The sequence below is a fragment of the Rousettus aegyptiacus genome, unplaced genomic scaffold, assembly GCF_014176215.1.
Source record: "Rousettus aegyptiacus isolate mRouAeg1 unplaced genomic scaffold, mRouAeg1.p scaffold_m13_p_4, whole genome shotgun sequence".
In the NCBI taxonomy this organism is placed as follows: Eukaryota; Metazoa; Chordata; class Mammalia; order Chiroptera; family Pteropodidae; genus Rousettus; species Rousettus aegyptiacus.
The window spans coordinates 41662696-41680571 of NW_023416307.1; the positions used below are offsets into that span (position 1 = coordinate 41662696).

General features: G+C 33.3%; 1 protein-coding gene across 1 annotated transcript in view; it reads right to left on the bottom strand.

Moving 5' to 3' along the window:
* The window catches only part of EHHADH (enoyl-CoA hydratase and 3-hydroxyacyl CoA dehydrogenase), a 46127-nt gene that overhangs the window by 16601 nt on the left and 11650 nt on the right, over nucleotides 1-17876 (bottom strand). The window contains exons 3-5 of the mRNA XM_016159748.2: nucleotides 11067-11230; nucleotides 8710-8821; nucleotides 4351-4455 (exon numbers count right to left, since the gene is read on the bottom strand). Of these exons, the coding sequence (XP_016015234.2) occupies nucleotides 4351-4455; nucleotides 8710-8821; nucleotides 11067-11230 (381 nt within the window). The remainder of the gene's footprint in view (nucleotides 1-4350; nucleotides 4456-8709; nucleotides 8822-11066; nucleotides 11231-17876) is intronic.

Sequence of the window (17876 nt, forward strand, 5' to 3'; positions counted from 1 at the left end):
CTCCTTTCCCATTGGATGTGGAAACTAAATAAGTGTTCTTAATCTCTTCCTTTTGTTGTTTTTTTTAAGTCAACATTTCAGCAGTGAGGTTTGGGGGTAGGAATGAGGTGGAAAGAGGATGAATTAATGGAATATTTTCACGAGTGGGAAAAAGTAAAAAAATTTTACATGTATTTTAAAAATTGACATATGACTCACATATAAAAGTCACCATTTTAAAGTTTACAATTCAATGGTTTTAAGTATATTCACAAGATGTCCAACCATACATGTATATTTTTTAATCATGACTTTCATAAATGATTTACTAATCTCTTTAAGAGTTCAGGTAGTGTTGGCGTGCCAGATGTAAAAAGTCAAAACTAGGAAAAATTATCTCCATTTTTGCCTTTGTTCTATGTCAGTGGTTCTCAAAGTGTGGGCCTAAGAACACAGCATCAATATCACATAAGAACTTGCTAGAGATGCAAATTCTTGGGCCCCACCCCAGACACAATTACTCAGAGAGTAATAAGTTGGGCCCTGCAATCTAACAGATCCTTCAAGTGAGTCTGATGCACAGTAAAGTTTGAGAACCATTGCTCGAGATCAAGGTAATTGTACGAGTTTCACATAACTACAGATTTATAAATGTACATATATTTATTATTAATATATTTTATCATTAAATATATTAATATGTATGTCATTGTTAATATATATTATAAGTATCTATTATAAAATATAAATATATTTTTTATTATAGAGTTTTATAGAGCCCCTCCTTCAAATCAATCCATCAATTTCATTCTGCCAAATAACCATATACTAATAGATATATTTAAAGGCAAACAAAAAGAAAAAGAAGAAGAAAGAGAAATATCAAAAGAAAGGAAAAACATAAGACCATAGATGAAAATGACAGGCAAAATAAATAAGCCTAGTTAAACTACACATTTGGTAAGATAATAAATAGCAAATGTAGATAAGGTTCTCTGATCTAGTCCTTCGTTTTTCTGAACTATTTCTCTATCTTGTATCTCTAGCATTTATCTATTACAAAGCACTACCAAGAAGTCATAGAATTCCGAACAGTGAACTCATTTATAAAAAAGAAAAGAAAAGAAAGAAACCATAAAAGTTCCAGAGTTTTCCACGGGATTCCAAGCCCTAAACACCCTAAGAGACACAGCACAACTGCCCAGGTTATAGCAAGAACAAAAAAACTGAAGCCCAACCTTTGAAGGCTATGGTTTCTCAGAACAGAATTCGAAAACAACTAATTTTGTTGAACATTTTCCTTTTACTGGTAAATCTCAAAAAGCTGATTTGTTAAGGTCCATATAGCTGAGGTTGTGACTAGAACCCAGGTCTCCTGACTTCCAGTCTGAGCCCTTTTTTCTACCAGACTGTACCTCTTCCACACTGACCAGGCATCCCTTTTCCCTTTGGATAAACTTAATAGCTGAGATATTAGGAAAAGATAAACATTTTTTATTTAAAAAAATTAAGTCTTCATTACCTATCACCCAAATACAACTACTGTTAAAAGTTTTTTTTTCTTTATGTAACTATGCATATGAAGACATATACACATGTGCACACATTTGTGCAACTTGCTATCTGGCTGTTTTCTACTTAAATATTACATGTAAGCATTTTTCCAAGTTCTTCAACTTTACTAAAAAATGGAAATGTTTATTGGCAGAATGGGATTGCTTCATTGACATCTATCATCTTTTATGCAACTAATCCCCTACAGTTAGATATTTGAAGTGTTTCCAATATTTTAAAATGATAAATAAAGCTTCCGTGGGTATCACTGTACACAAGTCTTTGGGTAGTTCTGTGACTCTTTGTCTATGAAAAACTCCTAATAAAAGAAACACTAAGTCAAGGGTATGAATAAGCCTCAATACATGATTGCCCAACTGCCCTCTAATGGGGTATGCTACCTACGGTGTAATAGGAGCTTATTTAAATTCAGTCTCGCCATATTATTTTCCTATCTTTTTCAAAATTTGTTTGACAAAAATTAGTGTCTTTCAAAGCAAGAATGGTTTTTTCATTAATCATCAAGTTTAAAAAACATTAAAAAATTAAGCATACCCTTTCCATAGGACCGAGTAATATTACTCTTAGGTATTTACCCAAGAGAAAGGAAAACATATATACAAAGACTTATGTAGGGTCTAAGTGGAATCAACCTAAATGTGCATAATCTGATAAATGGACAAACAAATTGTGATATTCCATGGATTACTATTCAGTCATAAAAAAAAGAAAAAAATATTAATACATGAGGTAACATGGATGAATCTCAAAATCATTATGCTAAGTGAAAGAAGTCAAATACAAAAGACTACATACTATATGTGTGATTCCATCTATATGAAATTCTAAAAAGACAAAACTATAACAGAGAACAGGTCAGTGGTTGTCTGTGACCAAGGGGCAGGAGAGGGAATCTACTGGAAAAAGGCATGAAATACTTTTTGGGGTGACAGAACTATATCTTGATTGTGACAGTGGCTACACAACCATAAACAATTACAAAAATTCATCAGTCTGTGTAGTTAAAATGGGTGATTTTTTGGTGTGTAAATTATACCTTAAAAAGCTGAAAAAAATCAAAACAAAAGCAAAGATCATTTATAAAATTTTTGGATAAAACTTACCTATTTTTTTATTTTTGCATATTTCCTTTAAATTCTTGTCTGTATTCATACATATTCTATGTAGTATGATTATGCAATATATGTAAATTTATATTTAGACATTTTTATATACAAATAATTTTGCATATTTCTACATAGTCTTCATGACTAATTTAAAATAATTATACATAATTGTCCAAAGCACAGAATTACCTCCCTACTTCTAACAGGTAAATTACCGAGTTTTAAGGCAGCTGATTCCTCCTCAATATTTGGATGCCACCAAGTGGACAAACTGTGTAATGTTGCTGAAATTAGGTAACATTTTTATAAATTAAAAATAAATGTTTAAATTTTTAATTTAAATTAATTTTTAAAATTAAATAAGTTTAAAAATGAAAACACACAATTTTATAAATGTACTGGCCAACAATCCTCACCAACTCTTGAAGTAACTCTCAAAGCCGAATCTAGGGAAATCAGCTAAGAAAAAGAACTTTCTGTTAAAATCACGTCTTTAACAAACTAAAACCACGAGTGTAAATAATAGATATAGGTCTGTTTAAACCAAAAACTAAACCAAAAATTATTTATGGACCTCAAAATGTAAATAGCCTTTGCTGTTGGCCAACCAGGTGATTTCTCACAAAACAAGCCCTCTCATGAAGTACAATGAAACCAGTGATGAAAACCTGATGAAGATTGTCTGGAAGGCAGAAAAAGCAGGAAACTCATTCCCATTGGGGCAAAGACCTGCTAATTCTCTTTATCAGTCACCAATATTTTCTCCCTACAGTTCCTGACCTCTCCAATACAAGCTTTTACTACTGCATTGAAACAGTAACTAATTAGAGACACAAAAAGAAAGATTTCAGAAAAGTATTTGGTCCCTGCCAGAATCAACAAAAGAATAACTTTTTCAAAAGAATGTCTTTAAATGACACTGAGCCATTGCCTACCACTAAGCCGGAGGTGAACACCCTGCTCTGCCTATAACTCAGCATTCCTTACAATTATTTTTTCTGACACTCTTTAACCATCTCCATTGTGCTGCCAACTTCCATAAATTCAAAAGGAACAGTCAACAAAGAAAAAAGAAAAAGAAAACCTCTAGGAATGCCACTTTGAAGAACTCTTACAGGAATGTTATGGATCTATAAAGTGAGAAAACAGTGAAAGAGAGATTATAGCTCACTGATAGAACCATGGCTCTACTGTAGTAAATTGCAGAGCCTGTTTTCTATTTGCTGAAATGTTTATTTGCTTGTTTTAACTTTAATTCTATTTCTTAATAGATGATTGATTCATTCAATAAGAATTTAAAAGGTACCAAAGAGTAAACAATGAATTCTTCCAGCTGAACCCCTGACTGACCAGCCCCATTCCCAGAGACCACCATTAACCATTTTTTATGAATCCTCACAGAAATATTTTATATACAGTTACATATATACATTCTCCTCATACAGACATTCAATTCTGTCCCCCTTTTCTTACTATACAAACGGTAAACCACTATACACAATGATGTTTTTTCACTTAATAATACAATATATTATGGCATTCATGCTATATCCATACATAGTTTCTCATTCATATTAAAATTATATCATCTTGCATCACATGGATGTACCATAAGATATTTAAGGAGTTTCTTACTAAGATGGACATTTAGCTTGTTTGCAATCTTGAGCTATTTTTATTATCTTCTTACCTAAAACTCTCTGGGCTAATTTGATTGCTTCTTCAACTGGGTCTGAGTTCACAACTGCATCTAGAATACCCAGCTCGAATGCTTCATTTGCCGAAATAAATCTTCCTAAAACAAAACAAGGCAGAGAATGATGTGAGATTAAAGCAAAAGCATTAGTCTTTATAGTAGGGAGGGTACCTGTTCTAGATATAAACATCTATTGTTAAAGGAAATAAATAAGCACCACACTGAGTGTTGTAATAAAAAGATCACTGCAGAGGTAACCGGAAAATCTGGGTTCAAGCTCCAGCTCTACCTTCTACTATTTGTGTGACCAAGAAAAACTGTTCAGGATTACAATTTGGAGTGCTCGATTAAGGGTTTTCAATCTGGAGTTAGTGACACTAAGCAGCAGCAGCTTAAATCTCGCTTCTCAGGTGGCAACTTCTGATCTGGTGATGGTGGTACCAGAAGCATCTAGTGTCCCGTGGTGGCTCTGGCAACCTCCAGTATAGAATGGCAGCGCTAGGGGGTTTCAGAAGTTTGACACATTACTTGCTTTCTTGCCAATACCACCTCACCTCCTGCAAAGTGATGATCAAATCAGTGTTGGTGGCAATGATTCCACAGTCTTTGATGCTCTTATAGAAGTGTTGGCAGATGCCATCTCTGAGACAGACCCTCCATTTTTGGTTCTTATTAGTGCTTCAAAGAGCTACAAATGGGCAAGAGGTGAGTGAATCAGCCTCCCCAGGATAAAGTGACCAAGTGGACAAAAATTGGAAGATGGAAATCTGGATACCAAAAGGATCTTTGAATCAATCAACCAGAGGAAACATGAGCTACCCACACGATGGACCGAAAATTCCTTCAGCTTTAATAATTTCTTCTGGCTTCGATTTTACAAAAGCAGAGGAGAGATAGGCTAGTATTCTTACAGAGTCAATGAGGTACCAGGTACTTGTATTCCATGTGAAGGACCTAAAGATCTGGCTTTGTATATTTAACCCAAATCCTCAGGCTAAAATTTCAGCTTGTTTTTTCTCATGCTGCCCCCAGTGTAGACGACAACTGCTGTCCACCAGACTCTAATAAGAGCCCTGCCTAGAGCTACTACAAGGAAACCCTGGGGCAACTGAAGCTCAGACTTCTCCACACTGGGTAATCTCATTTTTTTTCCAATTTTCTTCATGGCTTTCTTTCCCAACCTTTAGAAAAAATTTTCTACATGGAACCCTTTCTAGATGTCATTTTAAAGTCCCCTAAAACTGATAGATGTATGATTCCAATGTTAACTTTCTTCTAATTCACTGTAATTTTTCTATGCAAATCAAAAGCCATCATAGTCTTACTGTTTTTACTTCTCTTTATCAGGTTAAAAATAGTGATATTTCTATAAGCAGCAGTGTTTTGGAAAGGGCCAATTCTAGTTTACTTGCTTTGTTAAGAAGTCAGTTTCTTCTTGATGTCCCCCACGATACTCTTGCCTTTCAGACTTAATACTGAAAAGAGCCACGAGATTCCTCAATGTTTGCCTGCATGCTTTAATTTCTGTAAATCTTAGAATTTAAAGGTTCATTTCACACTATAGTTGACCCTTGAACAACATGGGTTTGAACTGCGTGGGTCCAATTATACATGAGCTTTCGTTTCAATAAATATGTACAGTACTGTAAATGCATTTTCTCTTCCTTATTTTCTTTTCTCTAGCATACTTTATTTAAGAATACTGTATACAATAGATTTTTTGTACAAAATATGTGTTAATCAACTGTTTATGTTATTGGTAAGGCTTTGGTCAACAGTAGGCTATTAGTAGTTAAGTTTAGGGGGAGTCAAGTTACACATGGATGTTTGACTGTGTGGAAGTGGGTTCCCCTAACCCCCATGTTGTTCAAAGGTCAACTGTATTATGATTTCCCCCTATATCTTTTGCTTCTTTGCTTCCTTTCTATTTTGTCTTTTGCAGAATAAACTGTCTTGTGAGCTTTGAATTTCTGTAGTATGTTCAATTGTAGGCATCCTCTTATACATTCTACATTAGATACTTAAAAGTTTATATTCTTAAATTGTAACAATTTATAATTTAATTTATTGGTGACAAGAAATGTAACACTTTTAGTTTTTCTAACTCCCCTTTATTATAGGAGAAGGAATTTGGTTTATGTAGACAGTTTTGTATTGTGGTTTCCATGTCAAAACATATGAATTTCAATGAATAGTTCTCAAATTTTTTAGTCTTAGGATCCCTTTGCATTCTTAAAAATTATGGAGGACCCCCAAAGAGCTTTTGTTTATGTGGGTTATTTCTATCAATATTTACTGTATTAGAAATTAAAACTGAGAACTCTAAAAATGTTTCTTTATTAAATCACTTTAAAACAACATGATAAACCAATTACACGTCAACATAAATTTCAATGCAAAATAGCTATATGTTCAAATTTTTAAAAATTTAGTGAGAAGCGTGTCATTGTTTTATATTTTTGCAAATTTCTTCATGTTAGGATGAATAGAAGACAGTTGGAGCCTCATATCCGCTTCTGCATTCAATTTGTTCTGATAGCACATGGCATAAAATAACCTCTGGAAAATTCCACTGTATACTTGTGAAAGAATGAGGCTAAAAAAGGCAATTAACGTCTTATTATTATGAAAATAGTTCTGACCTCATAGTGGTCTTAGGCATATACCCAGCAGCCTTGAACCACACTATAAGAACTCTTGATTCAGATGATCATTTTAAAGATTATATAGAATCTTAGCATATGAATGTTCCATGCATTTAACATTTGTTTGTAGCTGAGTGATTTTAATTATTATTTATGAAAGTAGCCTTTTGTCACATTTTGTTTTTATCCTTTGGAAGCTTGCGAGATTTTGTTTCCTACAAATTTAAAATCTTTAACAAAATACATCAGGGCACTGAGAGCTCATTAGTTTTCCCAGGAAAATGGTGTGCTTCCTAAAATACAGTCTCTGATTCTAGTTCCTAACTGAAGAGTTTCTTCTATTTTTTCCTTTTTTAACTTCTCACTTCTTTGCTTCATACTTTGGGACTCTTATTATTCACAGCAGAGACCTCTATTATATACCTGCTATGTTAGCTGCCTGCATTTACGCTTTACCTTTTTGTTAAATTCTTCTGAATTCTATAAACGTATCTCTATCCTCCATTTTGCTGATTCGGTTGTCTGTTATCTATTGTGTTTTCTTTTTATTGCTTCAAAAAGAAATAATTTTGGCTAATGTTTAGATTTTAAACAAGGTGCTTTTATTTAATAAATAAATAATTTTCTAATTTAGAGTAATGTGAATTTTCATTTTCTTTAATCTGTTTCACGCACATTTATATTCATGTTTCTTATGTCACAATATTTTCATAGGTTTTAGGTTTGGGGTATAGTTTTAAGATTTTGGTTTGTCTGTTTTTTGTTTTGGTCATGGAGTGATATTTGCTGATACTTATTGTTGCTGGGAACTCTGGGTATTAAAACTCACCACCAACATTTTGTATAGAGAAAACCTACCTGGACCTAAATCTGAAATGCAGGCAGGATAAAGGTGCCACTCCCAATGTCTCTGCCAGTATTTTGGGTGATAAGAGGTATCTCGTCAAAGTCTAGAGTTTGGGGGCATCCCTTTCCCATGAATGATCGTAAGGAATTGTATTAGGCCAGCCCTAAGAGAACAGAGCAGAGGCTTTCTGTGCTGTTCAGTGAACAAGGAGGACAGGACCTAGAAGGTAAAAGTAGCCAGAAGGGCAGGGCACTGTAGTTCTTGTCACCTGACTGAACGTAATACATCAGGAAATGAACTGCTATGTGCTTAAGCATATCTTTTGTGGTTACCACTGAAGATTCAGTCATTTTCAGGTAACACTTTAAGGGAACTGTGGAGAAGCAGTAGTTGATTCTATTATCTCTTCACTTTTCAGAATTACTTCTCTTATAGATTTTAGAAGATCAGAAAATGTTAGCTATTTACTTATTAATTTAATCCAAATCTATTTACTTATTAATTTCCTATGGAGAAAGATATGGGAATAATACTATAAAGCTGAAACTTATGAAATTATTACCATGTCTAGGACACCACTGTCTATGAGTAGACACTTGAACTATAATAAAACCCTAAATGTGATTAGCATTTTGTATGCACTTTCATTTAGAAGGCACCCAATTTTAATCTTCATGGTAACATTTGAGCTCCCAGGGAAGGTACTCTTTCTATTTTACAGAGGAGAATGTTGACAGTCAAAGAAATTAAAGTATCCTCTTAAGATCACACAAGTAGAAAATGGTCAAACCAGGATTTTTCTAATTCCTAGTCCAGTTCTTCACATTGATCTAGATAGTTGTTAGCAGGGTTTGTACTGACCTGAGGTAATTAAGTCAAGTGCAGCAGGAACTCCAACCAGTCTGGGGAGAAGCTGGGTTCCTCTTGCACCAGGAAGAAGTCCTAGTGTGACTTCTGGAAAGCCAATTTGAGCCTATCAAAGTTTGAAGACACGAGGGTCATTAGAATGAGATGAGAAGCAGAGTCAAGGCAAGCAATCCCTGAGATTTGCCAAACTCTCAAAAATATTGTTCCATAGAATTCAGCAAGAATTTCCATAGGGCAAATTAGTGCACACCCTCTCATTTAATTAACAGTATAAAAAGAGCTGTGCTGTCCCTAATTCTTTATGTTGAAACACATCTCTAGCTTCTTAAACATTTTTTTCCTGACTCTATTATGACTTATCTCAGTCCACAAAAATAAGAGCCTCCACAAACAGCTCTCTGGAGCCCTGAAAGAGTCAGGCATCCAGGAAAGTAAAAAGATAACCCAAGAATAGGGAAATCCAATTTACACAGATTATGATGCCCAGAGCTCCAAAATACCTGGAATATTTGAGCCTCTCTCACATGAGGCTTTCCTAACAGTCAATTGTCATTTTTTTTCCTCCACTGATTATTTCCACCCCCTGACTTATTTATTATTGCTCATAACTTAGATCTGCACCTGGCATCCAGAAAGGTCATAGTAAGAGAAACACAGAAAAAGGAGTACTTCGAATATGTCTTTATTTATTAACTTCTATAAAAATTGGAACAACATAGAGAAGTAGTTAAATAAATTATGATATATCTATATATTGACAATTTAACCATTTAAAATTATACTTTAAAATAATATTTACAATAAGATTAACAGCAAATTTCTCAGCAGAAATCACGGAGGCCAGAAGGCAGTGGGATGACATATTCAAAGTACTGAAAGAAGAAAAAGCTATGAAACAAGAATTCTACACTTGGCAAAGCTAGCTTTTGAAAATGAAAGCAAATTAAGATATTCACAGATAAAGAGAAACTGAATTTTTTGCTAGTAGATCTGCCCTATCAGAAATCCTTCAGGCTAAAATGAAAAGATACTAGACAGTAACGCAAATTAACACGCAGGAATAAAAAAACAGTGGTAAAAGGCAACTCCATAGGTAAATATAAACGATAGTATTAATGTAATTTTGTTTATAATTCCTCTTTTATCTGATTTAAAAGACCTCTACCTAAAGTAATAATTATAAATCTATGTAGATGGGCACACAATGTATAATGTCATAATTTGTGACAATAACAACATAAAGGGAGTGGGTAACAGAACTGTATAAGAACCAAAATTTGTATATTATTGAAATTAAGTTGGCATTAATGTAAACTAGATTATTATAAATTAAGATGTTAATTATAATATCCAGCAAAACTACCATTAAGAAAATAACTAAAAATATATATATATGAAACAACAAAAGAATTAAAAGGGTACTACTCGAAAATGTATAAAGAATAATTAATAGTAGGTTAAATATGACATTAGCATAAAATATAGAATATAAACAAAATACGATAAAATTCCATATGTAGTTTTTAAAACAAAAATTACAAAAGAAAAAATACTATAAAAATATTACATAGGAAATGGACCATAAGAAATAAAATCAAATGTTAATAGTGCTTATTTCTGAACAGTGAGTTTATAGTGATTTTAGTTTACATTTTTATACTTTCCTGTATATTCTAGCCTATTACGATGATGACTATTATCTTTATCATTAGAAAATTATATTACTTACAAAAACGTTACCATTATAAGACTGCTATCACAGACCTCATTCTACATAGTAGCCCAAATTAAATCTATTTCCAGAAACAAATGGATTTACTTTTGTGCTGTTTTCCAATAGGAATGTATCTTCTTAGATACTGATAATTATGAGACCACAAAACTGTAATCTTAAGAGATAGGAAGTGAAAATTTAAATAAGTATGCACACTCAGGAGTGACAGTGGAAATATTTAATACCTTCTATTGCATAAATATGGCTCATTGAAATCTGACATGAGCCATAGTATTGGAGCAGAGTCCTAGGGGCCCTCCACTGACCTAGGAGCTCCCTTTTATTTGGTGGATCATGGGGAGGTCCAAGGGCTAGGGTTAGGAGAAGCAAAGGAATAGTCAGGGGTCTCAGGGTAGCAGCTATTTATCAACCAGCATACATGTATTTCAACATTTTAACAACCAGTACCACTGAACTGGTACATAATAGCTGAGCACCAGTGCTAGAAGTACCTAAGAATTGTCAACCAGTAAGCTCCCCATTTAAAAATGATCACTTCTGATGCTTATAACTACATGTGCAACTTGCCCTAAAGAAAACGCACACTCCAAATCCCATAAGGAGCTTCAGCTGTTACCTCTGCATGGGCAATCCGATAGTGACAGCCCAGAGCCACCTCTAGTCCCCCTCCTAAAGCCATGCCTTGGATAGCTGCCACAATGGGTTTCTTTACTCTCTGCATTTCATCTATTACATGTCCTAGTTTGAGGCTAAAAACTCTGACGTCATGGATATCAGCACCTACAGACACAAAGACAAGGAAAAGCGAGTTGAGAAATACATGTGCTTTATTATATAACAATAAGGTACCAGATAACTCTTAAAGAAACTCAGACCTCTTTGGACCCATGAAACACTTCATCCTTTGGGTGGAAACACATTAAAGGAACAAATAGCATGGAAAATATAGATCGATCTGAAAGGAAATCCTCAAATCTTTTTAAGGAATCCTGTAATCTAAAATCTGTCTCTCCATAAGCTAGATAACAATTCTACCTTCAGAAAAATTAAAAACTCAGTGAGGGAGAGTAGAGATTTTCCTACAATGACCATTATTCTGAGATTGAGTCAACCTCTTCCATTTTTTGCATGATACTGCTCACGAACACTATTCATACCAATTTCGAGCTATAGCTTTGTTTAGGGCATGAGTAATTACAATAGGAAATCTCAGGGTAAAATGCACACATATTAGTGAGTTTGTTAATCAACTAGCTTAGAATTATGTTTTTGTGATAGATTTCTTGTGATCAATAACAATAACAACATTTATTGCTTTTCCTAATTATAAAAATAACATGCATTGTGAAAATTTTAAAAAATATACAAAATTATAAAGAACCTAAAGATCACCCCAAATATCACCACACACATGTAACAATGTAATATTTGATGAATTCTTAGTTTTTCTCAATGCATATGTATAAATGGCTTTGGGACCTTGAGCAAGTTATTTAAATTTTTTTGTCTCAAAACCTGTTTAAATGACTGATGTGAGAATTAAATGAAAGTTTACTATAATATATATGTATTTTAAGCAATATCGAAAGCATTCTGTAAAATCACTTTCTGTGTTTCCTTTTTTTTCCACATATATTATATGTAGTGCGCTTTTCCCCTGTAACACTGTATTCTTTGAAAATATTAAACTTGGTACAAGTTTAAAAAGTTAATTATTTTATGTTCAGTCTCTATATATCTACATATCTATAGCTATCTACATATCTAGATATCTATAGATATGTAGATATATATTTTTTGCTACCTGTTCCTCATCTAACACCAATTGGGGAATTATGTTTTTTTCTCACCAAACCATCATTTTTCACACTCCAGTCTATTATTATTATTATTATTATTATTATTATTATTTAGATGCCATTGGTTCTAGGAAGCAAAATGAATTTCAATGTGAATCTTAGGCCTATCATTCCTGTAACTTTAGATGAAAATGGTTTTTCATGTAATAATAGCAATTAACATTTTTTGGCTAAATACATCAGGCACAGTGCTAAGTTATCTCACATAATTTTCTTAACATATAGGTTAAGCAGTGTAACTATCCCCATTATACAGATAAGGAAGTTAAAGCTTTGAGGTGTTAAGTGACTAGCTCAGACAAATGAAAAACAACTGTAAATTATGGATTTGAACTCAGGCAGTTTGACCACAGCCCACATTCTTAAGTGTTATACTACATTCTTCTACTTGCAGCATAACATTATTATTATTACTATCCCAACTGTACAGAAACCAAGCCACAGACAAGAGTATAGTGATTTCTCTTTTTAACTGTTTGTTTCTGGCATATAGAAATGCAATTAATTTTTGGATATTCATCTTATCCAGCAAAATTGCTAAATTTTCTTATTCTAATAATTTTCTGACAGGTTATCTTTAATTTTTCTATAAACACTATCGTATCATATCTTCTGGGTTGTTTGTTTGTTTGTTTGTTTGTCTGTTTTATCTTTAACAACTACAGCACCTGGTATTCCTAGGTGGTCCCCCATGCAAGTACTAACCAGGCCCAACTCTGCTTAGCTTCCGAGATCAGATGAGATTGGGCACGTAGACATGGGTTAATAAAATTTGTTTCTTTCTTTCCAATTGGTATATCTATTATTTCTTTTTCTAGCCTTACTGAGCTGGCCAGGGCCTGAAATACAACATCAAATAAAATTGTAATAGCAGCCAGCTTTGTCTGTTCCTTTCTCATAAGGAAAGATTTCAATTTATCATTTTGTTTAATGTTTGCTGTAGGTTTTTAAAAGTAGGTTTTTTTAAACCTGATTAAGACATTTTCTTTCTATGCCTAGTTTACTAAGAATTTTTAGCTCTAATGCATATCAAATGTTATCATATGTTTTTTTCTGCATCTCTTGAAATAATCATGATTGTTCTCCAATCTTTTAATAAGATAAATTACATTGATCTTCTAATGTTTATCTAACCTGTTATTGCTGGGATAAAAGTGATATACTACACTTTTATATACTGTTAGATTCAATTTTATAATATACTGCTTATGATTTTTATATCTGTATTTATGAATGAAGTTGACCTGTAATTTTACTTTTCATACTGACTTTGACAGGGGTTGGTAAATATACTGGGTTGAATGATGTCTACTCATAACTTGTGAGTGTAACCTATTTGGATATTGGATCTTTCCAAATGTATTCAAGTAAAAAGTTAAAGAGGATTAGGGTGGGTCTATACTCCATCAAGAAAATTTGGGCACAGTGGCGAAAGCCACAGGAAGACAGAAGTAGAGATAGGAGTGAAGTGATTCAGCAAAAAGGCAAGGATAAACCAAGTATTGCTAGCAACCAAAAAAGCCATGAGAGGCAAGGAAGGATTTTTCCCTGAAGCCTTTGGAGGAAGAATAGTTTTGCAGATTTTTTTATTCTAAACTTTAAACCTCAGAACTTTGAGAGAATGTATTTATGTTGCTTAAGTCACCCAGTTTGTAGTATTTGTTACAGCAGACTCAGGAAACTAATATAGGAAGTGTTGCCTCTTTTATAGTCTACACAATATTTGTGTAAAATTAACATAATATTTTCCTTGACTTTTCTGTAAGAGCTTGCCAATGAAATCATCTGGGATTGAATATTACTTTGTGAGATTTTTGATGACTGATTCCATTTATTTAATAGTCATAGAATTATTTGAGTTTTCCATTTCTTCTTGAATCAATTTTGGTAGGCCGTCATCTTCAATTTGTTCACAATATCTTCATTACCTTTCTTAATCGCTACAGTATCTACAGTGATAACCCTTTTGTCATTTTTTTTTATTAATTATTATTTTTATTATGGTGACATTGATTACCAAATCCAATAAGTTTCAAGTGTACAATTCAACAGTAAATCATATATATATTGCATTGCGTGTTCACTATCCATAGTTAGATTTCTTTCTGTCATCACATATTTGAACCTTATACTCTTATCTACCTTTCCTCTGATAACCCCTAGTCCACTGTCCATGTCCATGAGTCTCTGTTTGTTTGTTGCTTTTAAATTTATATCCTACATAGAAATTTAAAAACCATGTGATTTTCAACTTTTTCTGTCTGGTTTATTTCACTTAGCATGATTATCTCAAGATCCATCCACGTTGTTGCAAATGGCAGTATTTCATCTCTTCTTATAGCTGAGTAATATTCCGTTGTCTATATTTACCACATCTTCTTTATCCAATCCTCTATCATAGGATACTTTGGTTGCTTCCATGTCCTGGCCACTGTGAATAATACTGCTATGAACATCGGTGTGCAAATATCTTTTCAAATACGGGTTTTCAAGTCTTTGGGGTAAATACTTAGTGGAGGGCCTGCTGGATCATATGGTAGATCAATTCGTAGTTTTTTGAGAACCTCCAAACTGTTTTTCCATAGTGGTTGTACCAATTTGCAGTCCCATCATCAGTGTATGAGGGTTCCTTTTTCTATACATTCTCTTTAACACTCATTATTACTTGTCCTGTTGATAATAGACATTCTAACAGGTGTGAGATGGTATCTCCTTGTGGTTTTGATTTGCATTTCCCTAATAGCTAGTGATGTTGAGCATCTTTTCATATGTTTGTTGGCCAACTGTATGTTTTCTTGAGAGAAGTGTCTGTTTAGGTCTTCTGCCCACTTTTTAATTGGATTGTTTGGTTTTTGTTGTTATTTAGTTGTGTGAGTTCTTTGTATATTTTGGATTTTAGGTCCTTATCGGAGGCATTGCTTGCAAATATGTTTTCTCATTTGGATGGTCGTCTCCTTGTCTTGTTGATGGTTTCTTTTGCTGTGCAGAAGCTTTTTGGTTTGATGTAGTCCCATTCACTTATTTTAGCTTTTAGTTCCCTTGCTTTTGAGGTCAAATTCATAAAATCCTCCTTAAGCCCTAGGTCCAAGAGTTTAGTACCTATGTTTTTTTCTATGCAATTTATTTCTTCCAGTCTTGTATTCAGGTCCTTAATCCATTTTGAGCTAATTTGGGTGTGTGGTGGTAGACAACAGACTAGTTTTATTATTTTGCAGGTGATTTTCCAGTTTTCCCAGCATCATTTACTGAAGAGGCTTTCCTTTCTTTATGGTATGTTTTTAGTTCCTTTGTTGAAAATTATGTGTCCATATAAATGTGAGTTTACTTCTGGACTTTCAATTCTGTTCCACTGGTCCGTGTGTCTGTTTTTTCTGCTGATAACATTCTGTTTTGATTACTGTTGCTTTGTAGTATAATTTCAAGTTGGGCAGAGTGATACCTCCAGTCTTGTTCTTTTTTCTTAGGATGGCTTTGGCAATTAGGGGTCTTTAGTGCTTCCATACAAATCTGAGGATTTTTTTGTTCTATTCTTGAAAAAATGCCGATGGGATTTTAATGGGAATTTTATTAAATCTGTATAATGCTTTAGGTAATAAGGTCGCTTTAACTATGTTTATTCTTATAATCCATGAGCAGGGAATATCTTTCCATTTCATTGTGTCTTCTTCAATTTCTTTTAATAGAGTCTTATAGTTTTCATTATATAGGTCCCTCACATGCTTCACTGGGTTTATTCCTAGGTATTTTATTCTTTTTGTTGCAATTTAAAAGGAATTGTTTTTTTCTTTTTTCATTTATTTTACTGACAATTCATTATTAGAGTACAGAAATGCTATAGATTTTTGAACACTGATTTTGTATCCTGAAACTGTACTGTATTTGTTTATCGCTTTTAGTAGTGTTCTTATGGAGTCTTTAGGGTTTTCTATATAAAGAATCATGTCATCTGCAAATAGTGATAGTTTGACTGGTTTCCTATTTTAATGCCTTTTTTTTTCTCTTGCCTGACTGCAGTCACTGGGACCTACAATATTATATTGAATAACTGTAGTGATAACGGATAGCCTTGTCTTATTTCTGATCTTAGAGGAAAGGTTTAATTTTTCACTGTTAAGTATAATGCTAGCTGACGGTTTGTCATAGATAGCCTTTATTATGTTGAGGTACTTCCCTTTGATACCTGTTTTATTAAGTGTTTTGATCATAAATGGATGCTCTATCTTTTTCTGCATCTATTGATATGATCATATGATCTTTATTCTTTATTTTGTTTATGTAGTTTATCACATTAATAGATTTGTGTATGTCGAACCATCCTTGTGCCCCTGGGATGAAGCCCACTTGATTGTGATATATAACCCTTTTAATATGTTGTTGTATTTGGTTCACTAGTATCTTATTTAGGATTTCTGCATCTGTGTTCATGAGATATATTGGCCTATAATTTTCTTTTTTTGTGTTATCTTTACCAGGTTTTGGTATCAAGGTAATATTGGCCTCATAAAATGAGTTAGGTATTGCCTCCCCTTCAAATTTTTGGAAGAGTTTGAGGAGAATATATATTAAATCTTCTTAGATTGTTTGGTAGAATTCACTGGTGAAGCCATCTGGTCCTGGACTTTTACTTTTTGGTAGGTTTTTGATGATTGTTTAAATTTCCATGCTGATTGGTCTATTTAAGTTTTCTAATTCTTGATTCAGTCTAGGAAGATTGCATTTTTCTAAGAACTTATCCATTTCTTCTAGTTTATTAAATTTGTTGTTACCTACTTTTTCATAGTATTCTTGTGTGATCCTTTGTATTTCTGTGGTATACATCATAACTTTTCTTTCATCCCTGATTTTGTTTATTGTGTCCTTTCTCTTTTTTCTTTTGTGGATCTAGCCAGGGGTTTGCCAATTTTATTAACCTTCTCAAAGAACCAGCTCTTTGTTGCATTTATTTTTTCTATTATCTTTTTGTTCTTGATTTCATTTAATTCTGCTCTAATTTTGATTATTTCCTTCCTCCTACTGAATTTAGGCTTCATTTGTTCTTTTTTTTTTTTTTTCTGTTTTTTTAGGATGAAGTATCAGGTTGTTTATTTGGGCTCATTCTTGTTTTTTGAGACAGGCCTGTAGCAATATGAACTTTCCTCTTATTAGTGCTTTTGACATGTCCCAAACTTTTGATATGTTTTACTATCATTGTCATTCGTTTCTGTGTATCTCTTGGTGTCTCTTTTTATTTCTTCTCTGACTTAGTCATTCTTCACGAGCATGTTGTTTAATCTTCATGTATTTATTGGTTTTCCCACTTTCTTTTTACAGTTGATCTCCAGCTTCAAAGCATTATGATCAGGGAATATGGTTGGTATGATTTCAGTCCTCTTATACTTGAGGTCAGTTTTGTGTTCCAGCATTTTCTTGAGAATATTCCATGTGCACTAAAGAAGACTGTATAAGCAGTTGTTTGGGGATGAAGGCTCTGTAGATGTCGATTATGTCCAATTGGTCTAATTTGTCATTTAAGGATGTTATTTCCTTATTGATTTTCTGTTTGGATGATCTGTCCATTTCCAACAGTA